Genomic DNA, 25,912 nt, shown 5'->3' on the forward strand with positions numbered 1-25,912 from the left:
GTTAAACTCACCATGTGTCAAGTGTTCTTAATATCTCAGACACAACTTAGTTCCTTTTGAAGGGCTCTTCCTCACCCCTGTCTCCCCAATCCTCACCTCCAACAACAAGTGTGAGGAGCTCATGGGGCAGAAAATTATGCTCGGTGGGCGAGTGTCCCGACGTCATCGCGCAGTCCCGCAATATTTCACCAACAGTTAAGAAGCCTGTCAGGCCACTAAGAAGTTAATTAAATTCAAATTTACGCTGCCCATCGAACCTAATGGTTGGCGGGCGGGCGAAAAGGCCAAGCGGCCTTTACCTTTTTCAGGAAACCTCATCCACGGGCGGGACGAGGTCACCTGAAGCAAATCAAATTTTACACTTGAATTAAAAGCTTGAAACAAAAAGAGAAAATTCTGGAAAAACTTAGCAGGTCTGACAGCATCTCTGGAGAGACAAACAGAGTTTTGGTTCTTTGCAAAAGTATTTTGCTTTTATCTTATTTAATTCACTGCCACTTCTCTTCCAGGAATGCCGACCTTGAAGAAGTACTTTGCTTTTATTAATAAAAAACATGTGACAGAGTGACATGAGGGGACATGTTTTATAACCTGTATAAAATCTTTATGTATATATTTTTTCAAGTCATTCCATCTCCCTGAGACAGCTCTCTGCCTCAGGGAGATTATGTAGCTCACTCTCGCGTGCATGCACAAAGGTCACACTCGCCCAGCTCGCACTCCTCCCCCTGCCCGCACAGGCAGCGCTGAGCACTGCTGCTCACGTTTCACGCAGCACAGGCCTTAATTGGCCCCCAGAATGAAATTGCCTTCCGGGCCTGATTACAGGCAGCGGGCAGCTTCCCGACTGCCCCAATCGCCCCCACCAAGCCTGCATGCCAAGGGCAAAATTCTGCCCATGGAGCTTCTTTGTCACTAAGATTGAGACAATCCGATCAGCTGCCTCTGCTGCTTCCCTCCCTTCCACACGCCCACTGGGATAAACTGTCTCTAAAATTCCCCCTTGTCTGAGCCCTGAACCCACATCTTTCTCCAGTTTCTCTCCCATCTCCCCTCAGACCCTCTCACTGCTCATCTTGTCCATGAGACCCACTTTCTGCTGTACTTGACCCCACTCTCACTGAACTATTGATCACCCAACTTCTCCATGTTAGCTGATATTATTCACAGTTTTGTCTCTCTCTCTTCTGGTACTGTCCCTCTCACCTTTAAATCCACCATCCTGACCCATCCTAAAAAAAGGATCTCTCTTTGCCCCCTCCTATTTCTCATCTACATGCTGCCACTAGGTGACATCATCCAAAAGCACCGTGTTAGTTTTCACATGTACACTGACAACGCCCAGCTCTACCTCACCACTATCCCTCTCCATTCCTCCACTGTTACTAAATTATCAAACTGCTTATCCCACATCCAGTACTGGATGAGCATAAATTTCCTCAATTAAAAATTGGGAAGACCAAAGCCATTGACTTCAATCACTACAAATTCCATCCTGTAACTACTGAGACCATCCCTATGAGTTATCATAGGGATAGATTGTCCGATGTTTATCAAGCCAGGAATCTTTCTTCCTAAACATGAGAGGGAGAGGGAGAGAGAGAGAGCTATTCTTGTATTGATGAATAAATTTCTCAAGATTTTATAAGGTTAATTAGACAGTGATTTCTCACAGATCTCCCCACCTTGAGAAGGGAAAATCCTTACTGACTTCTCACAACTGATTTCTGACTAACCTCACTATTTCTAAGCTCCGAGCTTGTTTTCCTAATTTCTTGATGACAAACCGTAGATAACATACTAAAGCTACTAGAATGATCATAATCAGAAACACAAACCTTTGAGCTACCACCAAGAATAAATGTCAAAACTTTTCCACTAAATGTGATAACTATCGACTTAGATTCATCCTCCCCACACAATCTAAATTATAGACATGTAATTACATCTGGTTCAAACAAAAGTTCATGCATGGACTTTAAAGATTCTCCAACTCTCTGTTCACCTGCATCCACCTTGTGGATATTTTCTAAATCCAGATTCTATTTCCCTCTTCAAATTAATTTGACTCGCTTTGATATGTTCAATGTGTTTAATTCTTTCCTGAATGTTTGACAGACAACTTTTCTATGGAATATGTGTTACTGCCTTGATAATTTAAAACGTTGTTTCATTCTACTGGCCACAATAATCACTCATGTTCTGTTTTTTTTTATTCATTAATGGGATATGGGCTTCACTGGCTGGGCCAGCATTTGTTGCCCATCCCTAGTTGCCCTTGAGAAGGTGGTGGTGAGCAGCCTTCTTGAACCACTGCAAACCATGAGGTGTAGGTACACCCACAGTGCTGTTAGGAAGGGAATTCCAGGATTTTGACCCACTGACAGTGAAAGATTGGCAATATATTCCCATATCAGGATGGTGAACGCCTTGGAGGGGAATTTCCAGGTGGTGGTGTTCCCATCTATCTGCTGCCCTTGTCCTTCTAGATGGTAGTGATCATGGGTTTGGATGGTGCTGTCGAAGGAGCATTGGTGAATTCCTGCAGTGCTCGTCATCAAACCCCATCTCTTCTCATCCATTTTCCAGCACTTGGCCCGTAGCCCTGTATACTGTGGTGTTTCAAGTGTTCATCTTAATACTTCTTAAATGTTGTGAGGGTTCGTGCCTCTACCACCCGCCCAGGCACTGAGTTCCTCATTTCACCTGGGCCTGGGGATTTATCCACTTTTAAGGCCGCCATTAGAGACTGAGTCTCAGTTAATCATTGTCTGAATCTGGGGATGGGAGGGGCAGATTCTGTTAGCAAATGGATTGAAAAATAAGAAAGACCAAGTTCCAGCTCGTACCATTCACACCTTATGATAACATAGTTATGGGATAATCTTGAGGATGGATAGAGTTGTATTAGAAGCATTTCAGAGAAGGTACACTCGTTGATTCCTGGGAAAAGTGTTGTCTTTTTTTAAAAGTCATTCACGGGATGTAGGCTTCGCTGGCAGGTTCCAGATAGCCCCCACCCACTGGGTGAAAAGAAAATCCTCAAATCCCCTCTAAACCTTCTGCCCCTTACCTTAAATCTATGCCCCCTGAGTATTGACCCCTCCACTAAAGAGAAAAATGTCTTCCTATCCGCCCTATCTATGCCCCTCATAATTTTGTACACCTCTATCAGGTCCCCCCTCAGCCTTCTCTGCTCTGTGGAAAACAACCCCAGCCTATCTTGTCTCTCTTCATAGCTGAAACTCTCCAGCCCAGGCAACATCATGAGTGAATCTGCTCTGCACCCTCTCCAGTGCAATGACATCCTTCCTATAGTGCAGCAAACAGCACTGCACAGAGTACATCAAATGTGGCCTAACTAATGCGTTATACTACTCCATCATAACGTCCCTGCTCTTGCATTCAATGCATCAACTAATATGTCGACAATATTTGACACTAAGCTGATTTATTTAACCTTTATCCAGAATATTAAACTCCAGCCCAGTTACAGGGATTATTAACATCAGCAGAAACAAACCCCAACTGTCGGAAAGAGCATGGTTCAGTCCTGGATGTAATTAACAGCAGCAATAACAGCAGAGTCCAACCCCTGGGAGTCACTTGTGAATACACTGGTGTGTCTGCAGTGTGGATAAATGACTGAATCCCTTCCCACACACGGAGCAGGTGAACAGTCTCTCTCCAGTGTGAACTCGCTGGTGTTTCAGCCGGAGGGATGGGTGAATGAATCCCTTCCCACACACGGAGCAGGTCAATGGCCTTTCTCCAGTGTGAACTCGCTGATGTGTCAGCAGATCCATTTTGCTTTTATAGCTTTTCACACAGTCAGAACATTTAAAAGGTCTCTTGTCAGAGTGAACAAGTTGATGTGAAATGAGGGTACTTATCAGAGTGAATCCCTTCCCACAGTCAGTGCAGGTGAACGGCCTCTCCCCAATGTGACTGCGCTGATGAGTTTCCAGCTCAGATGGGGATCTGAATCCTAACCCACAGTCCTCGCATTTCCACGGTCTCTCCCTGGTGTCATTGTCCCTATGTCTCTCCATGTTGGACGATCAGTTGAATCCTTGTCCACAGACAGAACACTTGCACAGTTTCTCCCCGCTGTGAATGGTGAGATTTTTCTTTTTCAGATGGTGTAACAGATTAAAGCTCCTTCCACAATCAGTTCCCTGAAGCACTCTCACTCAGGCGTGTCTGTGTCTCAGTGCTTTTCCAGTCACACTGATGTTTGAAATCTTTTCCCACAGACAGAACAGACAAATATTTCTCCTTCCACAGTCAAAGATCAATGTTATTCAGGTCCAGTGTTGGGAATTATAGACCCGTCGTCGGTCGTAGGGAAAATTCTAGAGTCCATTATAAAAGATTTAATAGCTGAGCACTTGGAAAACAGTGGCAGAATGGAACAGAGTCCACATGGATTTACGAAAGGGAAATCATGCTTGACAAATCTACTGGAATTTTTTGAGGATGTAACTCGTAGAGTTGATGAGGGGGAGCCAGTGGATGTGGTTTATTTGTACTTTAAGATCGCTTTCAACAAAGTCCCACATAAGAGATTAGCGTGTAAAATTAGAGCACATGGGATTGGGGATGGTGTATTGAGATGGATAGAAAACTGATTGGCAGGCAGGAAACAAAGAGTAGGAATAAACGGGTCTTTTTCCGTATGGCAGGCAGTTACTAGTGAGGTACCACAGGAATCTGTGCTGGGGCCCCAGCTTTCACAATATATATTAATGATTTAGGTGAGGGAATTAAATGTAATATCTCCAAATTTGCAGATGACACAAAGCTGGGTGGGAAGGTGAGCCGTGAGGAGGATGCAGAGATGCTTCAGTGTGATTTGGACAAGCTGAGTGAGTGGGCAGATGCATGGCAGATGTAGTATAATGTGGATAAATGTGAGGTTATCCACTTTGGTAGCAAAAACAGGAAGGCAGATTATTATCTGAATGGCTATAAATTGAGTGAGGGGAATGTGCAACGAGACCTGGGTGTCCTTGTACACCAGTCGCTGAAGGTAAGCATGCAGGTGCTGCAGGCGGTAAAGAAGGCAAATGGTATGTTGGCCTTCATAGCGAGAGGATTCGAGTACAGGAACAGGGGTGTCTTGCTGCAATTATACAGCGTCTTGGTGAGACCACACCTGGAATATTGTGTGCAGTTTTGGTCTCCTTGTCTGAGGACGGATGTTGTTGCTATAGAGGGAGTGCAGCGAAGGTTTACCAGACTGATTCCTGGGATGGCGGGACTGACATATGAGGAGAGATTGAGTCGTTTAGGATTATATTCACTAGAGTTCAGAAGAATGAGGGGGGATCTCATGGAAACCTATAAAATTCTATCAGGACTAGATAGGGTAGATGCTGGCAGAAGTGTTCCCGATGGTGGGGGAGTCCAGAACCAGGGGTCACAGCCTGAGGATACAGGGTAGACCATTTAGGACTAGGATTAGGAGAAATTTCTTCACCCAGAGAGTGGTGAGCCTGTGGAATTCATTACCACAGAAAGTAGTTGAGGCCAAAACAGTGTATGTTTTCAAGAAGGAGCTAGATATGGCTCTTGGGGCGAAAGGGATCAAAGGATATGGGGAGAAAGCGGGAGCAGGATATTGAGTCGGATGATCAGCCATGATCATAGTGAATGGTGGAGCAGGCTCGAAGGGCCGAATGACCTACTCTTGCTCCTATTTCTATGTTTCTATATTTCTATAATTTCCTGGTGAATCGAGTGACACTGTCAGATCTTGATGTGATATTTGTGAGTTTTCTATCTGCAAATCATCTCCCTCCTGAATCCGGTAAAAGGAGTTTACAAGAACCATCACTGTAAGTACAGGATAGAAATTCAAAACAGACAATTCGCGTTTCTTTGGGACATTCTTTCACCAAACAGATGGTCCAATCAAACAGATAGAAGTTCAAATCAGCAACAAGGTCCCAATAAAAGCAAAGGAAACATTACTAACTAAACCAGAATGTTGTTTCCAGTGCCTGTGAGATACTCTGTACCCTGAGGTGTCCACTGGATGTGGAAGGTATCAAACATACCAGTGGACACTGCATATTCCCTCTCCAGGGACACCCGGGCATGGACAGGACCACGGAAGAGAGATCGGCAGTCAGTGTGACCATCCCCATGTGTGTCACCCATCCTGGATCTACAAATTCCTGTTTTAAACAGGCCCATGAACAGTTACAGGAAAAGATTCACTGTCATACCGCAGCCCCTCTCCCCACCCCGCTACACTGGGCAACCAGAGATTAGGATTGTGGGGCTGAAGTGTCACCAATGGCTGCGAATCAGCCCCATAGGGGCTGCAGCCTCTCACTCTGAACATATACATGACCCATGGACTCCTCTAGGCCGCAAACATCACCTGCAGCCTGGGAGTGGGTAAAGCTGCTTAAAACCCTGTTCCCTGCCCCACCAAACGATTGCCTTTCCCGCGCACAAGGACCCTGTGGGGAAACGGGACCGTGAAGCCCCGCCCACTCACTGTTGCAGCAACAAGATGGCCGCGCATGCGCCCTGCTCCCTGCCGAAACAAGATGGCGGCCGTTATACTGGGTCTGGGTCTCTGGGATAAAAATAAAAAAACTCAATAAAATTAGAGATGAAATGATAGAGAAACCTGAATGTAACAGAACATCCATTATCCACCGGAAAGATGGGGAGTGGGAATTGTCCATCTCAGTCTCGTCAATAGATACTTAATGAGGGGACATTATTCTCTGTGTCTTTCCCGGACCTGGAGATGGAAAAGGGGCAAATGAATGAACTTTAAACACCTCGTCCACTTGGCACAGAAACTGTCTGAAACTCAGAATAGAAACCACATGGAACAAAATACTGACAATTACTAAACTGTTGGCTAAAAATAAATAAAAATATATATTGGGGAGGACGGTGCCACAGTGGGAATGTCACTGGACTAATCCAGAAAACCAGCTTGATGCTCTGGGGACAGGGGTTCAAATCCCACCACAGCAGCTGGTGGAATTTAAATAATTATTAAATCTGGAATTGAAAGCGAGTCCCAATAAGGGTGACAATTCAGCCATTGTTGATTGTCATAAAAACCCACCTGGTTCACTAATGTCCTTTCGGGAAGGAAATCTGCCGTCCTTACCTGGCCTGACATGTGACTCCAGATCCACATTAAAATGTGGCTACTCTTAATAACCCTCTGAAATGGTGTGGCAAGCACTTGCTTCAAGGGCAACAAATGCTGGCCCTGCCCGCATTCCATGAAAGAAAGTTTTTAACACCACCGCCACTGAATGGCTACAATTTCGGAAGGAAGTAAAGACAGAGGGTCCAGAAAAGATGCAAAAGAACGGTTCCCCTTCCAAGGATAACAAACCAACTTCACCTCGCCTAACTGAAGTTCCGATCTCTCGTGAATCTTTCCTCTACACTCTCACATTCTTCCTAAAGCTCAGAATTGGACACAATACTGCAGTTGGGTCCAAAGCAGTGTTTTATTCAGGTTTATTCCAACTTGGTTGATTTTGTACTTTATTCCCGTATTCATAAAGCCTAGGATTCCACATGTTTGATTCACTGCTTTCTCAGCCTGCCCTGCCATCTTCAATGATTTGTGCACATAAAGCCCCAGATTACGCTTCTCCTGCACCTTTTTACAATTGTATCCTTTATTTGATATTGCCTCTCCTTGTGTTTCCTACCGAAATGAATCACTTCACACCTCTCTGAATGAAATTTTATCTGCCACCTGTCTGCCCATTCCACCATTGTGTATGTCCTCTTGAGGTTTATCACCGTCCTCCCCACTGTAAACACAACTTGAAAATTTGGTGTCGTTTGCAAATTTTGAAATGCAGCCCTGCACACACAAGTCTAAATCATTAATATATATCAATAAATCAGTGGTCTGACCACCGACCCCTTGTGATCCCACTGTATACTTTTCCTTAATTTTAAAAAGCAACCGTTCACCATGCATGTTGTTGCCTGTCACACAGCCAATGCTGCCTCTGCTCGATGGATTTTAACTTTGCTGACACGCCTGTTACTTGGCACTGTATCAAATGTCGTTTAGCAGTTCATGTGCACGTCAACCGTGTTACCCTCATCAACATTCTCTGTTGCCTTATCAAAAACTCAAGAAATTTAGTTCAACACGATTGTCCTGAACAAATTGTACAAGTGACCTAATTTTGACCTGAATTGTCGCTTCTAAAATGCTTTCCCACACAGAGGTTAAACTGACTGGTCTGTCAATGCTGGGCTGACCCTTCCATTTAAGATTACTAAGGATTTAATATTAGTGCCAGGAAGTGTGGGGAAAACGTGAGGAGTTGTAAAATTGTAACATTTAAGGACACTGATAACTGATAAATAGCTCAATAAATAATCAGTTTTCAAGACATAAAGTACAGATAAATTAATTTATGAATAACTGAATTGAATTATTAATAATGTCAGGTAGAGTGCTTGGAATGGAGAAACGAAAATTACTGCAATGCTTAAAACATGAAATGAAAAGATTAAAAACTGGAAACACTCAGCAGGTCTGGAAGAATCTGTAGAGAGAGAAACAGAATTAACGTTTCAGGTCTGTGAGCCATTGAAATGGGGGAGGTGGAAGAGGAACAGAAAGGTCTATGAAAGGCTGCAGGGCGGGAGAGATTAACTGACAAAAGGTTTCATAATGCAAGGTCAAAGGGAGTGGTAATGGGACTATTAAAAACACAAAAGCTGTTTCTAGATTAGGTGTGAATGGCACGATAACAACAGTCTGAATGCAATGTGAAGAAAATGAAAGAAATAAGAAAGGAAAACTAGGACTCAAAGAAATAAGGAACAAATGAGGGCAGAGATAATTACTTGGTTAAACAGGGAGCCAGGGACAAAAGCAGAAGGTGGGAATCACTTTGAATGGAGCAGTGGGATAGAGACAAGTCAGAGAATCATAGAATGGTTGCAGCAATGAATGGAGGCCATTCAGCCAGTCGTGTCTGTATTAGGCCCCTGAAGGGACAATTTACCTAATGCCACGTCCCTGCCTTTGCCCCATAGCCCTGCAATTAAAAAAGATTGAACAAGTCTTAAACAAAACTTGTATGAAACAAGATGTTTACGCGAAGGGGAAGCAGAAAAAAAAGAAAAGCAACTTGTTTACAGAGTGTATCGGGGGTGGGGAGCAGCATAATGTACCTGTGCAGGTCAGTGAGGATCCCCAAGTCCATCAGCCGTCTGTATGTAGTGTTTAGAGGGCCCTGGGGGAGGGGAGGATGGAACCATTTGGGACACAGCACAGGGCAGGAGGTCACCCCTCCCCCACTGTCCAGGTTACACGAAGGACTCACCTTGGACAGTCCCACACCTGGGCCGGGCGGGAAAAGGTGCAGGAAGCTGCAAGATGGTAGGTTGAGCTGTGAACTGGGCGGAGTTATGGGGGTTCGAGTGACAGGTCTGGGGCTATATCAGAGCAGGCACAGTCACTGCTCCCCCTTTCCTCGTGGAAGTTTCACTGGAGTCGTGTTGGTGAGTGTTTCTAAACTCTGTCTCACTATCCCGGGAATGGAGGTGGGTTGGAGGTTGCTGTGAGTGTTGGATTATATTGTTTCTCCTCATTCTTCCCGTTTCTCCCACTCCCGGTTCCAGGCTGCAGGTCCCGGTGATTCTGGATGCGGGACGGTTGTTAGTCCCGGCCCTGGTGTGGGTGCGCAAGCGCAGATGCGCTGTTTATTGTTCTGTAATAATGGCGGGTGATCGTCCTCTTGTATTTTGCTGCAGTTCTTCTCCTCCTTGACTCTCCCGGCGCCATAGTTGCCACCTGCCGTTTGCGGCAACCGACTTCGATCAGGAAATTAGCAACTTTTAGATAGAGCGGTTTCTGGAGCGCATAGCATTCTGGGAACATTGCCCGCCATTTGTCGGCGGCCGTCGCCGAGTGTTTTCGTGCAGTCTGAAGGCAGGTCAGCGACCTGAGCCCCAATTTATGTTTCTTAATCTGTTCCTACTGTCTGACCTGCTGGATATTTAAAATATTTTATCTCTTAATTTCTGATCCAGCCTTGCAGAGCTTTGATTTCATGTATTGTTTTTTAGAACCGAGTCTCGAAACACAGACAGGCCAATTAGGAGCCGGATTGAATGAGGGTGGGTGTTGGATGGGGGACTTTTTTTGTTGCATCAGTTTTGTGATGGAGGAGAAACTGCTGGGTTTAACCCTGAGGAGTTTGCAACCCAGTCGGGCCCAGCAATTTCCAGTGTGAGACTGTCAAGGTAGATCCTGGGGGAGATCAGATTGACAAACAGACACTGTCCATTCAATTTAAGAGTGTTGGTTTAGTAACAACTATTTCTACGATGCCCTTTTATCCGAGATTTTTTTTGTTAACTCCATTCTTGGTATTTGGGTGTCACTAACAAGACCAGCAGATATTGTTGATCCCCAGTTGTGTGTTAGTTGGGTGTTGGTAAGCCTTCTTCCTGAACTGCTGCTGTCACTCTGGTGAAAATACTCCCACAATGCTGATCGGTAAGGAGTTACAGGATTTTCACTGAGCGATGATAAATGTCCAAATCAACAACAACGAGTTGCATTTATGTAGCACACTGATTGGAATAAAATGTTCCAAAGTATTTTGCTGGAATATTATACTGGAATATTTAACACTGAAGCACATGAGGAGATATCAGGGCAAATGATCAATAGCCTGATCAAAGAGGTAGGATTTTAAGAGAGTCTTAAAGGATGAGAGAGAGAGGCAGAGATGTCTAAGTAGGGAATTACAGAGCTTATGGCCCGGGCAGCTGAAGGCTCGGTCACCAATAGTGAGTCAATTAAAATCAGGAATGCTCAACAGGCCTGAATTAGATGAGCCCAGATATCTGGGAGGGATGGAGATTGGAGGATATTATAGCGATAGTGAGGGGCGTAGTCACTGAAGGATTTGAAAACAAGGAGGAGAATTTGAACATTGAGGTGCTACTTAACGAAGAGCCTATGTAGCACACTGAGCACAGAGGTGTTGGGTGATCGAGACTTACTGCAAGTAAAGACATGGGAAGCAGAGTTTTAAATGACCCCCATCGTTTATGTGGCCGGCTAGGAATGGTCCAGTTTGGTGGTAACAAAGGAATTGATGACTTTCAGCAGCAGATGGGCTGAGGCAGGAGTGAAGTTACTGAGGTGGAAAGAGATGGTCTTCGTGATACATAGTCAGAAGCTTAGCTTGGGGTGAAAATATGACACCAAGATTATGAACAGTCTGGTTCAGCCTCGTAAGTTGCAAGAGAGATGGATGGTATTGATGGTTAGGGAGTGGAGTTTGTAGCGGGGACTGAAGACAGTGACTTCAATCTTCCCAACATTTAAATGGAGGAAATTCCTGTTCATCCAGCACTGGATGTCGGGCAAGTTAGGGCAGTGTGTGACTTGGAGGTGATTTACCTGCTACCCTGGTCCTTCTAGGGGGTGGAGGATGAGGGATTGGGAGATTCTGCCAAAGTTCTGGTAGAGTTGAGTGGGCCCAGACTGGGTGGAAGGTTCCCTTCCCAGAAGGACATTGGTGAACCAGTTGAGTTTTTATGATAATGCAGCAGCTTCCGTGGTCACTTTTTTCCTCCTGCCGGCCCCACACATTCAGCTCAATTTCACACCTTGTCTTTGTGTTTTTGTGGGTTCTCCCTCACTCCCTTTTGCCTATTTTAAACTATTTTCACAGGGTTTTAGTCCGGAATCTCAAACCCAACATAACGTCAGGATCTGATGGTGTCAACCAATTTATCGTAACCCACAAATCATCGAATTTTAAACATGGAAGTTAAGAGCCCTGTTCACAGTGGGGAGAAACCGTACACGTGTTGTGTGTGTGAACGAGGCTTCAGCCAATCATCTGCCCTGTCGAAGCACAGCCGCAGTCACACTGGAATGAATCCATGGAAATGTGGGGACTGTGGGAAGGGATTCAATTACCCGTCCCAGCTGGAAATTCATCAGCTCACTAACGCTTGAGAGAGGCCACTCACATGTTCTGATTCATCCAACCACCAGCGAGTGCACACTGGGGAGAGGCCATTCACCTGCTCCGAGTGTGGGAAGGGATTCACTCAGTCATCCAGCCTGCTGAGACACCAGCAAGTTCACACTGGGGAGAGACCATTTACCTGCTCTGTGTGCAAGAAGAGGTTTACTTATTCATTCTCCCTACTGAAGCATCAGCGAGTTCACACTGGGGAAAGACCATTTTCCTGCACAGTGTGTAAAAAGGGATTTTCTGATTCATCCAACCGACAGACACCAGCGAGTTCACACTGGGGAGAGACCATTTACCTGTTCTGATTGTGGGAAGGGATTCACTCAGTCATTCTATCTACTTAGACACCAGCGGTTTCATACTGGGGAGAGACTATTTACCTGCTCCGAGTGTGGGAAGGGATTCACTCAGTCATTCCATCTTTTACAACACCAGCAAGTTCACACCGGGGAGAGACCATTCACCTGCTCTGAGTGTGGGAAGGGATTTGTACGCTTATCAAGTCTACTGAGACACCAGCGAGTTCACAGGTAACTGCTCTAGTTGGATTTAGTTGCCAATGATATTTTTGTCTGAAGCATATTCATTGAAGTGTGTTTCTGCTGATGTTAATAAACTCCAGCCTAGTTACAGATTCTGTATATAATTCAAATAAATCAGTTTTGCATTAAACACTGTGTGTTGAGTCGTTTTGATATCTCTAACACATTCAATTCAATTTTTATTTTTACCGAATATTATCAATTTTTACCACTGATTTGGTTTGGCGCTGAAGGAGGCTATTTGGACCATTGTGTCTGCACTGGCTCTCCAAATGAGCAACTCACCCAGTCCTATTCATCTGCCTTTTCACCATAAACCTGTACATTCTTCCTTTTCAGATAACAGCCTAATTCCCTCCTGAATGCTTCAATTGGACCTGCCTCCACAACACTCCCACACAAAGCATACCAGACCCTGCGTGAAAAGCTTTTCCTCATATCATTGTTGATTCTTTTACTGTTCACTTTAAAACTGTTCTCAGTCCTTTGATCGGTGGGAACAGTTTCTCCTTATCTGCTCTGTCCAGCCCCCACTTGAAAACATCTATCAAATCTCCTCTAAATTTTATTTTCTCTAATGAGAACAGTCCTGATTTCTCCAATTCATTTTCCTAAGCGCTGTTCTTTCTCCCAGGAGCCAGGCTTGCGAATCTTTACAGTGCCTTCTCCAATGCCTTCACATCCTTCCTGAAGTGTGGTGCCCAGAAAGGGATGCAATAAACCACTCGAGGCCAAACTACTGACTTATAAAAATTCAACATAACATCCTTGCTCTTGTACTCTATGCCCCTATGAATAAAACCCAGGATACTGTATATTTTAATAAACACCCTCTCAATGACTCTCCAGCCACTTTCAATGACTTATGGGCATATACACCCAGGTTCCTTTCTCCTTCAACTCGTTTAGAGTTGTGCCCCTTAATTTATATTGCCCTTCATGTTCTTTCTACCAAGATGTATCACCTCACATTTCTCTGCATTGAACTTCATCTTCCACATGATTGCCCTATTCCACCAACTTGTCTATTTCTTTTTGAAGTTCTACACTGTCCTCATCACTGTTCTCAATTCTTCCACGTTTTGCATCTTCTGAAAACTTTGAAATGTTTCCCTTTCCATCAAGATCTAGGTCATTAATATATATCAGGGAAAGCCCGAGTCCCAACACTGACCCCTGGTGAACACCATTAAAAACCTTCCACGAGCCTGAAAAACATCCATTAACCACTACTTTCTGTTTCCTTCCACTGAGCCAATTCCGTATCCATGTGGCTACTGTCCCATTTATTCCATGAGCTATAACTTTGCTTAAAAATCTGTTGTGCAGCCCTGTACCAAATGCCTTTTGAAAGTCCATGTACACCACATCAACAGCATTGCCCTCATCAACCCTCTCTGTTACCTCTTCAAAAAACTCCAGGAAGTTAGTAAAACATTCTTTTCCCTTAAGAAGTCCATGGTGTCTTCCCTTAACCTGCATTTGTCCATGTGAGTGTTAACTTCGTCCAAATTATAATTTCTAGACGTTTCCCACCACTGAAGTTAAACTAACTGGCCTGCAGTTTCTGGGCTTATCCTTACACCTATTTTTGAACAAGGGTGGAACATTTGCAATTTTCCAGTCCTTCGGCACCTGAGTCTAAGGCACAATGAAATATTATGGCCAGTGCCTCTGTAACTTCCACTCTTATTTCTCCCAGTACCCTTGGGTGCATCTCATTTGGCTCAGGTGACTTCACAACTTTAAAGTAAAAGCAAAATACTGCGGATGCTGGAAGCCTGAAACAAAAACAGAAAATGCTGGAAAAAGTCAGCAAGCCTAACAGTATATGTGGAGAGAGAAAAAATCTGTTAACGTTTTGAATCCGTATGTCATACGGACTCAAAACATTAATTGTTTTTTATTTCTTTCTACAGATGCGAACAGAATCTTCCCCTTGCTTTCCCAGATTCAGACAAAGATTAACTGAGACGCGGCCTCTAATGGTGGCCGGATTACCCACAATCCTATGCGCCTCAGAAACCGCTCTATCTACCGCGGATTGTCCAGGTGGATGGCGCATGCTCGGAGTCTCCTGGTCTCCTGACTTGAGGTTGGTGCCGGAGAGAAGCCGGAAGCGGCGGATGGTGAGAGTGGAGAATGTTCATTGGTTCAGATTCGGCTCTGGGGCCGCCCTGGGATTTGTAAACCCCGCCCCCGACCTCACACCTGGCAGCTCACAATGCCCGGCTGATTGACGGCGGCTACGGACCAATAGGAGGAATGGGTGGGGCTGGATGACCGAATGCAAGCAGCTGCTCCTCCAGCCAATCAGAGTGAATGAGGGGCGGGGCTGAGCCCGGATCTCCCTCATTGGCTGGAACTCTGCATCATTCTGAAAGCTGATTTCTCTCAAACTCCAGGAGAAAACTGGACCTTTCTGTTTGTGGCTTTAAACAGATGAAACCCTGTGGGTGTGGAGCAGACATTTCAACATCTGTTACTGAAACGTGGGAACATGATGAAACAACCTCCAAACAATTCAAGGGCTGACATCAACGAATGACTAGCCAGGCAAGGAAAGTCACCATTAGAACAAGTGGAATCCCTGGTTTCAATAAATGAACGGGCAGACGGGTTAGGACAGGTTAGGGAGAAGGTTAGAAACAAAAAACTGCGGTTGCTGGAAATCCAAAACAAAAACAGAAATACCTGGAAAAACTCAGCAGGTCTGGCAGTATCGGAGGAGAAGAGTTGACGTTTCGAGTCCTCATGACCCTTCAACAGAACTGAGTAATATTAGGAGAGGGGTGAAATATAAGCTGGTTTAAGGTGGGGGGGTGGGGGGAGAGAAGTTGGGGGGCGGGGTAGTTGTAGGGACAAGCAAGCAGTGATAGGAGCAGATAATCAAAAGATGTCACAAAGGAACAAAGAGGTGTTGAAGGTGGTGATATTTAGCACATTCGTTTAGATAATATCACCACCTTCAACACCTCTTTGTTCCTTTGTCTGTGACATCTTTTGATTACCTGCTCCTATCACTGCTTGCTTGTCCCTACAACCACCAACCCCTCCAACTTCTCTCCCCCCACCCCCCCACCTTAAACCAGCTTATATTTCACCTCTCTCCTAATATTACTCAGTTCTGTTGAAGGGTCATGAGGACTCAAAACGTCAACTCTTTTCTTCTCCTCCGTTGCTGCCAGACCTGCTGAGTTTTTCCAGGTAATTCTGTAGGGAGAAGGTTAATACTGTCATCATTCAGAACACCACATGGAAGCCAAAGCCTGGGAGAGGGGGATCCACCGCAGACATAGGAACAGGGGAACGAAAACAAAAATGCTGGAAAAACTCAACAGGTCTGACAGCATCTGTGGAGAGAGAGACAGAGATAACGTCTCGAGACCGTATGACTCTTCTTCAGATCTAAACGGAGGTAAAGATGTGGTGAAATACGTACTGATTAAGGGTGGTGGAACCGGTGAAGCTGGATAGAAGGCCAGCGATAGGTGGAGGCAAAGGAGAGATGGTGAAAGATGTCATAAACAAAAGGTCAAAGAATAGTTAATGGTGGTGGTACTGGCTAAATGAGGTGCAAATGGTGATATTAAGGAAGCAAAATGTGATAATGGCAGGACCAGGGTAAGCACTCTGGAAAGTGGCAGATGGCCCAACCGGGGGTGGGGTGGGGGGAGGGGACGGTGGTGGGAAGAAAGATCGGAAATAGGCTAACAGCTGGGCATAAACAATGAATGGGAACAAGGGGAGGTCATTCAGCCCGTCCAGCCTGCTTTGCCATTCAATACGATCATGGCTGATCAAACACTTTAATACCTTTTACCCACACTATCCCCATAACCCTTTACATTATTGTTAATCAGAAATCTCCCAATCTCTACCTTATACACACTCAATGACTGAGCTTCCACGGCCCTCTGGGGTAGAGAGTTCCAAAGTTTCATAACCCTCTGAGTAAAGAAATTTCTCGGTCCGAAGTGGCTTCCTCCTTATTTTGAAATTGTGTCCCCTGGTTCTATACTCCCCAGCCAGTGGAAGAATCTTACCTGCATCTACCCTGCCTATTTTTAAAAATATTTTGTAGATTTCAATGAGATCACCTCTCATTCTTCGAAACTCTAGAGAATACAGGCCCAGTTTGTCCAATTTCTCTTCATCAGACAGTCCCACCATTCCCGGGACAAGCCTGTGAACTTTCGCTGCAGTCCCTCTATGGTAATAATATCCTTCTGAGGCAAGGTGACCAAAACTGCACACACTACTCCAGGTGCAGTCTAAACAAGATTCTAAACAGTTGAAGCAAGACTTTACTATTCCTGTACTCAAATCCTCTTGTGGCAAAAGCTAACATTCCACGAGCCTTCCGAATAGCTTGCTGCATCTGCAGGTTAACCTTCAGTGACTTATGGACAAGGACACCCAGGTTCCTTTGTACATCTACACTTTCTAATCTTTTATCATTTAGGAAATACTCTGAACATCAGTTCCTTCTACCAAAGTGGATAACCTCGCATTTTTCCACAATATATTCCATCTGCTATGGTCTTGCCCACTCACTAAGTCTGTCCAAATCCTCCCATAGCTGCTTTACATCTACCTCACAACCTAGCTTTGTATCATCTGCGAACTTGGAAGGATTACATTTGGTCCCCACATCCAAATCGTTAATATATATTGTGATCATCTGGGACCCAAGTACTGATCTTTGCGGTACCCCACTACTCACAGCCTACCAACACGAGAATTACCCGTTTATTCCTACTCTCTGTTTTCTGCCTGTTCGCCAATCCTTAATCCATGTCAGTGTATTGCCTCCTATCCCATGTGGGTTTATTTTGCTAATTAATATGTCAGGTCCCGGTGACTTATCAACTTTCAATCCCATTCTTGCTGATATTAATTTCCTTCAACTGCTTATTCTCCCTACTCCCTTGGATCTCTAAACCTGGGAGATTTCTTGTATCTTCCCCGGTGAAGGCAGACTCAGAATTATCATTTAGCTTCTCTGCCATTTCTCTATTCCCCAACTCTGCATGCGATGGACCCACATTTGCCTAAAGCAGCTCTTAGAGTCTGTTTTTATCTTTTCTCTAGATTGCATTCATATGCTGTTCTCCCTTTCTTTACCAGTTTCCTAGTCTTCCTTTGATGTATTCTAAAAGCCTCCCAATCCTCAGGTTTACTCCCACTTCTGGCAACTTCATAAGCTTAACTTTAAATCTTATACCATCCTTAACTTCCTTTGTCAACCACGGTTGACTGACTTTTTGGGGGTTTTGCACATTGAAGGAAGGTGTATGTGCTGTAGCCTATGTAATAATTCTTTGAATACATTGCCTCTGTACATTTTAATGTATTTTCACATTCTATCTCAGCCAATTTGTCCCTCACGCCTTCATAATTTCCTTTATTCAACTTTAACACCCTTGCTTCAGAGTGAACTACCTCATTTTCAAACATAGTATAAAATACTATAATATTGTGTTCACTCGCCCCTCAAGGTTCTTTTACAACAAGATTATTAATTAGTCCTTTTTCATTACATAATGCTAGATCTAAAATAGCCTGTCCTCGAGACGGCTCCTCAACATACTGCTCTAGAAAACCATCCCCAACATACTTCAGAAATTCATCTTCCACAGCATCAGTGCTCAATTGGTTTACCCAGTGTACATGTAGATTGAAGTCATCCATGATCAATGTTTAGCCTATGCTACATGCTTCTATCATCTCCTGATTAATACATTACTATTACCATTACTATCTGGTAGGCTATGAATAACTCCAACAAATGTCTGCTGCCTTTTGCTAATTCTTAGCCCCACCCAAACAGATTCCACATTGTTCTTCCAAACTGAGATCCCCTTTACTAATGTGCTGATCTCATCCCTTATTATCAGCACAACTCCACCTCCTTGTCTGCCTTTACTAAACTTCCAGTATCCATGAATATTCAGTTCCCAGTTTTTGTTGCCACGCAGCCATGTTTCCATAATGGCAATAATATCTTACTCCGATAGTATCTTACTATTTGTGCCTTTTGATCATCGATTGCGAATGCTGTGCGCAGTCAGGGAGAGCGCCTTTAATTTTGCCTTTTTAACATAATTCTGCATTCGAAGCTTACTCAATGCTCTGCTTTGTTTCTCCTGCCTTGTAGCCCCACTACTACTTCCTGTTACCCATTTTACTTCCTTCTCATTTTACACTTAAAGGAGGATGAGTAGAATAAATTACCAGTAACTTCACTTTGCTACACTTCTTCTAACTTTATCTTACTTTGGTTTACTTTATGACTATATTTCACTTTGACTTGATTTAACGTTACTTCCCTATTGCTGATGTTCCTTACTGAAATCCAGGTAGCTACCTTTTTATAAATGTTATGTTTTTTTTCTAGTTTTAAACACACTGCCTAACAGCAACTTCTCACCAACCAAGTTTTCCTGTAATGTCACTCTTGGGTTTATTTTCTAACTCAGCCCACTGCCCGATCGGAGGTGTTCCTCACAGGTCTGGCTGTCTCCTCTCCCAGGTGAGACACGTCGGGAAGGACCAGAAGGGAAAGTTTACCTGTGTCACAGCCACATAGGATCTCACTTCTGGCTTTGATAAGAACTGTTTTTGAACTGAGGCAGGGCAGAAACCTGATTGGAGGGATTCAAACAGGGAGTTCTAGGAAAAATGGACACAGATTTGGGAGATTACAAAATGTTTCAGGATTTTTGAAAGGAAAGTGAGGCTGGAGATGAGGCGGCAGCATGCAAAGATGGAAGAGTGAAGGGTTTATTTTTATTTAAGGACATTGTAACAATGGAAGGTTTAAAGGAGAGAGGCACAGTATCTGAAAAGAGAGAACCATTGACAATGATGGCAAACATGGGGAAGTTGGATGGTCAATAGTTTAGTGGGATAGGGTCGATGGAGCAGGTGGTGCACACAGAGGGTATGAGAGGAGATGGGAGAGAAACTGGAAAAAGATGCGAGTTCACGGCTCAGACTTGGGGGGAATTTAGAGACAGTTTGTCCCGGTGGGTTAATGGAAGGGTGGGAAGCAGCAGAGACAGCTGATTGGATTGTCTCAATCTTAGTGACAAAGAAGCTGCACGAGCTCCTCACAATTGCTGTTGGGGGTGAGGATGGAGGAGACAGGGGAGAGGGAGAGGGAGAGCCCTTCAAAAGGAACTAACTTGTGTTAGAGATATCAAAATTACTCAACACGCTGTTTATCAAAAAGCTGATCTATTCCAATTTTATACAGAATCTGTAACTGGGCTGGAGATTATTAACATCAGCAGAAACACACTCCAATCAATATGCTTCAGACAAGAATATCATTGGGAACTAAATCCAACCAGAGCAGTTACTTGTGAGCACGCTGGTGTCTCAGCAGATTGGATGATTGAGTGAATCCCTTCCCACACTCTGAGCAGGTAAATGGCCTCTCCCCAGTGTGAACTTGCTGGTGTCTCCGCAGGTGGAATGACTGAGTGAATCCCTTCCCACACTTGGAGCAGATGAATGGTCTCTCCCCAGTGTGAACTTGCTGGTGTTCCAGTAGGGTGGATGGATCAGCAAATCCCTTTTCACATGTGGAGCAGGTAAATGGTCTCTCCCTAGTGTGAACCCTCTGGTGCCTCAGCAGGATGGATGAATCGGTGAATCCCTTCCCACAATCAGAACAGGTAAATGGTCTCTCCCCAGTATGAACTCGCTGATGTCTCAGCAGGGTCCATGAATCAGTGAATCCCTTCCCACAATCAGAACAGGTAAATGGTCTCTCCCCAGAATGAACTCGCTGGTGTCTATGTAGATGGAATGACTGAGTGAATCCCTTCCCACAATCAGAACAGGTAAATGGTCTCTCCCCAGTGTGAACTCGCTGGTGTCTCAGTCGGCTGGATGAATCAGAAAATCTCTTTTTACACACAGTGCAGGTAAACGGTCTTTCCCCAGTGTGAACTCGTCTATGTTTCATTAGGGAGGATGAATCAGCAAATCCCATTTTACACACAGAGCAGGTAAACAGTTTCTCCCCAGTGTGAACTTGCTGGTGTCTCCGCAGGTGGAATGACTGAGTGAATCCCTTCCCACACTCGGAGCAGGTGAACGGCCTCTCCCCAGTGTGAACTCGCTGGTGTCTCAGTCGGTTGGATGAATCAGAAAATCCCTTTCCACACACTGAACATGTGAATGGCCTCTCTCCAGTGTTTGTGCGCTGAGGAATTTCCAGCTGGGATGGGTGATTGAATCCCTTCCCACAATCCCCACATTTCCATGGATTCTCTCCCAACAGGTCAGATGATTGGCTGAAGCCTCGTCCACACACAGAACACGTGTACGGTTTCTCCCTGCTGTAAACGGTGCTTTTTCCTTCCATGTTTAATCAGGCGACTCCGTCAGATCTTGATGTGATGTTTGGTTTCAGTTTCCCGACTGCAAATCCTCCCCTTCTAATCCTCTGTGAAATTGATTTAAAACAGAAAAAAGGGAGTGAGAGAGAACCCACAAAAACACAAAAGCAGGTTGTGAAATTGAGGTGAATGAATCTGGGAATCTCGGGGGCCGGCACTAGGAAAAAGTGGCCATGAAAACTGCTGGATTGTTATTGTCTTCAGTCCCCGCTACAAACTCCACTTCCTCGTCACTGACTCCATCTCTCTCCCAGGCAACTGTCTGAGGCTGAACCAGACTGTTCACAACCATGGTGAAATATTTCACCCTAAGATGAGCTTCCAACCACATATCCACATCATCATCAAGACCGCCTATTTCCACCTAAAAACAGAAAATGTCAGAAATACTCAGCAGGTCAGGCAGCATCAGTGCAGAGAACAAGAGTTAATTTTTCAGGTTGTGATGACCCTTCCTCAGAACTGTGGAAAGATAGAAATGTAATAGGTTTTGAGTCAGTGAAAGGGGGATTGTGAGGGAAGAACTAAAGGCAAGGTCTCTCATCGGGTGGATCAGCCTCAGTAACATCGCCGGACTTTGTTTCTGCCTCAGCTCAAACATTTTTGAAACTCTACGTAGTCTACTTGGACTTCAGCAAGGCTTTTGAAAAGGTCCCACGTGGGAGACTGATAACGAAGGTAAGAGCCCATGAGATCCAAGGCAATTTGGCAAACTGGATCCAGAATTGGCTGAGTGGCAGAAAGCAGAGGGTGATGGCCGAGTGGTGTTTTTGTGACTGGATGCCTGTGTCCAGTGGGGTTCCACAGGGATCAGTGTTGGGTCCCTTGCTGTTTGTGGTATATATAAACGATTTAGACTTGAATGTCGGAGGGTTGATCAGTAAGTTCGCGGATGACATGGAAATTGGTGGGGTGGTAAATAGTGAGGAGGATAGCCTTAGATTACAGGGGGATATCGACAGGCTGGTCAGATGGGCTGATCAGTGGCAAATGGTATGTAATCCAGATAAATGTGAGGTGATGCACTTGGGCAGGACAAACAAGGCACGGGAATACACGATGAATGGTAGGACCCTGGGAAGTACCGAGGATCAGAGGGACCTTGGTGTGCATGTCCACTAGTATCTTAAGGTAGCAGGACAGGTAGATAAGGTAGTTAAGAAGGCATATGGGATACTTGCCTTTTTTAGCCAAGGCATAGAATATAGGAGCAGGGAGGTTATGCTGGAACTGTCTAAAACGCTGGTTAGGCCACAGCTAGAGTATTGCGTGCATTTCTGGAATCCGCATTATCGGGAGGATGTGATTGCACTAGAGAGAGTGCAGCGGAGATTGACCAGGATGTTGCCTGGGCTGGAGAGTTTCAGTTATGAGGAGAGATTGGATAGACTGGGGTTATTTTTCCTGGAGCAGAGGAGATTAAGGGGGGACATGATTGAAGTGTATAAATAGAGTAGACAGGAAGGAACTTTTCCCTTTGGTGGAGGGATCAATAACCAGGGGGCATAGATTTAGGGTAAGGGGCAGGAGGTTCAGAGGGGATGTGAGGAAGAATCTTTTCACCCAGAGGGTGGTGTGAATCTGGAACTCACTGGCTGAAAGGGTGGTAGAGGCAGAAACCCTCATAACATTTAAGAAGTATTTGGATGTGCACTTGCGATGCCATGGCATACAAGGCTATGGGCCTAGTGCTGGAAAATGGGATTAGAATAGTTAGGTGCTTGTTTGACCGGCACAGATTCAATAGGCCAAAGGGCCTTTTTCTGTGCTGTAGACCTCTATGACTCTGTGAATCTCATCCATTCCTTTGCTCCCTCTAGACATGTCTATGGGGACACTTTCCTATCGGGCCTCCCACATTCAAACTCCATAAACCTGAGATAATCCAAAACTTCACTGCCTATCACAGACTCATATAATTGCGAGAGCATTGAAGGAGGCCATTTGGCCCTTCCTGTCTGTACAAACTCTCTGAATGAGCAATTCACTTCGTGCCATTTCCCCACCTTCTCCTCATAAACCTGCACATTCTTCCTTTTCAGGTCCTGATCCTCTTGAATGCCTTGATTGAAGCTGCCTCCACCACACCCACAGGCCGCACATCTTAACCACTCGCTGTGTGAAAAAGTTTCTTCTCATGTCTACATTGATTACTTTTTCTTAAATCTGTGCCATCTTGTTCTCTATCCTTTCACCAATGGGGACAGTTTCAACCTCTCTACTCTGTACAGACCCTTCAGATTTGATAGAGGTATTCAAAATCATAAGTAAATCTTACTTATACTGTGTCTCTTCCTCCCATCACCATTCTGCTCACTGACCTACACAGGCTACCAGTGAAGCAATACCTCAATTTTAAGATTCTCATCCTTGTTTTCAAATCCCTCAACAGTTTCTCCCTCTGTTTTTTCCAGTCCCTCTGATGATTGAAATCTTTTCCCACAGACAGAACAGACAAACCTTATTCCTTCCACATTCAATGCTGATGATTGTCAGGTCCCAATGAACGGAGCGAATCTTTCAGTTCTTGATGTGATTCTTGAATTGAGTTTCCCGTCTGTTAATCCACCCTTTCTAACGTCCTGTAATAGAAATTTAGAATAGCCATCACTGTATGTCCATGATAGAAATAGAGAAGAGACAAACATTCCTCTTGGTCTGAGTTTTGCTGTGTGTAAATCCTCCCCTTCTAACCCCCTGTAAAAGGAGTTTCCAAAATCCATCCCTGTCAGTCCAGGATAGAAATTCACAATATTCTCTCCTCCTGCTGCCTGGACCAGAATGACCGCGCATGCGCCCTGCTGCACATTGCCTCCTATAAAAGCGGAAATGTGAGAGGCGACCGAGGTCCCGCAGTTGCCGCCGGATTTGCAGCAAACGTGGGACCTGTACATTCCTACTGTGGGTTTGGGGCCTCCGCTGGGTGTTCATGAACCCGCCACACCCACTCCGCCGCCTCCATTACCCTCCTACAGTCGGTTATTTCTCACTCGTTGCAGAGCCGAGATGACCACAAACATCGCAGCTGCAGCACCCACTACGCACGCGCCGTGGAAAACGTACCGCGCATGCTCTATTCAAGCCAAGCCACGGCGCATGCGTAGCCTCCCCTGCGGTGAGAATAGGGCACATTCTGTATCGCTCGGAATGCTGGGTAATAATCCCGCATGGAAAGGCGATCGTGTTGAATAGATAATGTTTTGGGATTTGATTGCGATGGAGCCATAGCAGAAGGATATAAAATTATTAACTACTAAGATAAAAGCAAAAAATTGCGGCTGCTGGAAATCCAAAACAAAAATAAAAATACCTGGAAAAACTCAGCAGGTCTGGCAGCATCTGCGGAGAGGAACACAGTTAATGTTTCGAGTCCGTGTGACTCTTCAACAGAACTAAGGAAAAATAGAAAAGAGGTGAAATATAAGCTGGTTTAAGCAGGGGTGGGGGGGGGGGGGGGTCGGTGGGACAGGCAGAGCTGGATAGAGGGCCAGTGATAGGTGGAGTTAACCAAAAGATGTCATAGACAAGAGGACAAAGAGGTGTTGAAGGTGGTGATATTATCTAAGGAATGTGCTAATTAAGGGTAGAAAGCAGGATAAGCAAGATAGATAGCCCTAGTGGGGGTGGGGTGGGATGAAGGGAAGGGATAGAAATAGGCTAAAAAGTAGAGATAAAACAATGGATGGAAATACATCTAAAAATAATGGAAATAGGTGGGAGAAGAAAAATCTGTATAAATTATTGGGGAAAAAAGGGGGGGATCGGAAAGGGGGTTGGGTTGGAGGAGAGGGTTCATGATCTAAAATTGTTGAACTCAATATTCAGTCCGGAAGGCTGTAAAGTGCCTATTCAGAAGATGAGGTGCTGTTCCTCCAGTTTGCGTTGAGCTTCACTGGAACAATGCAGCAGGACAAGGATGGACATGTGGGCATGAGAGCAGGGTGGAGTGTTGAAATGGCAGGTGACAGGGTGGTCTGGGTCATGCTTGCGGACAGACCGAAGGTGTTCTGCAAAGTGGTCACACAGTCTGCGTTTGGTCTCTCCAATGTAGAGGAAACTGCATTGGGAGCAACGAATGCAGTAGACTAAGTTGAGGGAAGTGCAAGTGAAATGCTGCTTCACTTGAAAGGAGTGTTTGGGCCCTTGGACGGTGAGGAGAGGGGAAGTAAAGAGACAGGTGTTGCACCTTCTGCGGTTGCATGGGAAGGTGCCGTGGGAGGGGGTTGAGGTGTAGGGGGTGATGGAGGAGTGGACCAGGGTGTCCCGGAGGGAACATTCCTTGCAGAATGCCGTCAGGGGTGTGAAGGGAAGATATGTTTGGTGGTGTCATCATGCTGGAGTTGGAGGCAATGGCGGAGGATGATCCTTTGAATGCGGAGGCTGGTGGGGTGATAAGTGAGGACAAGGGGGACTCTATCATGGTTCTGGGAGGGAGGGGAAGATGTGAGGGCGGATGCATGGGAGATGGGCCAGACACGGTTGAGATCGGATAAATGAGCAAATCCCTTCCCACACTCAGAGCAGGTAAATGGCTTCACCCCAGTGTGAACTCACAGGTGTATCAGCAGGTTGGATAACTGAGTGAATCGCTTCCCACACTCAGAGCAGGTGCACTGCCTCTCCCCAGTGTGAACTCTCTGGTGTATCAGCAGGTTTGATGACCGAGTGAATCCCTTCCCACACTCGGAGCAGGTGAATGGTCTCTCCCCAGAGTGAACTCTCTGGTGTGTCAGCAGGTGGGATGACTGACTGAATCCCAAATGAATTTCCACGCGTTCTTTTCTTTAATCCAATGGGGGTTTCTGCCTATATCACCAGCTCAGGCAGTGAATTCCAGACCCCCCCACGCCCACTGAGTGAAACAAATTAATTGACAACTCCCATCTAATCCTTCCATTAATTCTGTTAAATTGAATTGTTGGTTTTGCTG

General features: G+C 45.1%; 3 protein-coding genes across 5 annotated transcripts in view; 2 read left to right on the forward strand and 1 right to left on the reverse strand.

Moving 5' to 3' along the window:
- Positions 1-14,808, forward strand: part of LOC144697977 (uncharacterized) — a 39,413-nt gene extending 24,605 nt beyond the window's left edge. The window contains exon 4 of the mRNA XM_078569927.1: positions 14,488-14,808. Within this exon, the coding sequence (XP_078426053.1) occupies positions 14,488-14,808 (321 nt within the window). The remainder of the gene's footprint in view (positions 1-14,487) is intronic.
- LOC144697978 (uncharacterized) overlaps positions 1-25,912 on the forward strand; it is a 608,842-nt gene that overhangs the window by 503,459 nt on the left and 79,471 nt on the right. The window lies entirely within an intron of this gene.
- On the reverse strand, positions 19,794-24,029 carry LOC144698243 (uncharacterized). 3 transcript variants are annotated; one of them, XM_078570228.1, is made up of 3 exons: positions 23,973-24,029; positions 23,443-23,564; positions 19,794-21,029 (listed from the first exon to the last, which is right to left on the reverse strand). In XM_078570228.1, the coding sequence occupies exon 3, from the start codon at positions 20,946-20,948 to the stop codon at positions 19,932-19,934; it is 1,017 nt and encodes a 338-aa protein (XP_078426354.1). In that variant the 5' UTR covers positions 20,949-21,029; positions 23,443-23,564; positions 23,973-24,029; the 3' UTR covers positions 19,794-19,931. The 3 variants fall into 3 exon arrangements, with proteins under 3 accessions (XP_078426354.1, XP_078426355.1, XP_078426353.1); XM_078570229.1 differs by having other exon boundaries at positions 19,794-21,346; XM_078570227.1 differs by having other exon boundaries at positions 23,948-24,029.

Source organism: Cetorhinus maximus, chromosome 23 (assembly GCF_964194155.1).
Source record: "Cetorhinus maximus chromosome 23, sCetMax3.hap1.1, whole genome shotgun sequence".
Classification (NCBI taxonomy): domain Eukaryota; kingdom Metazoa; phylum Chordata; class Chondrichthyes; order Lamniformes; family Cetorhinidae; genus Cetorhinus; species Cetorhinus maximus.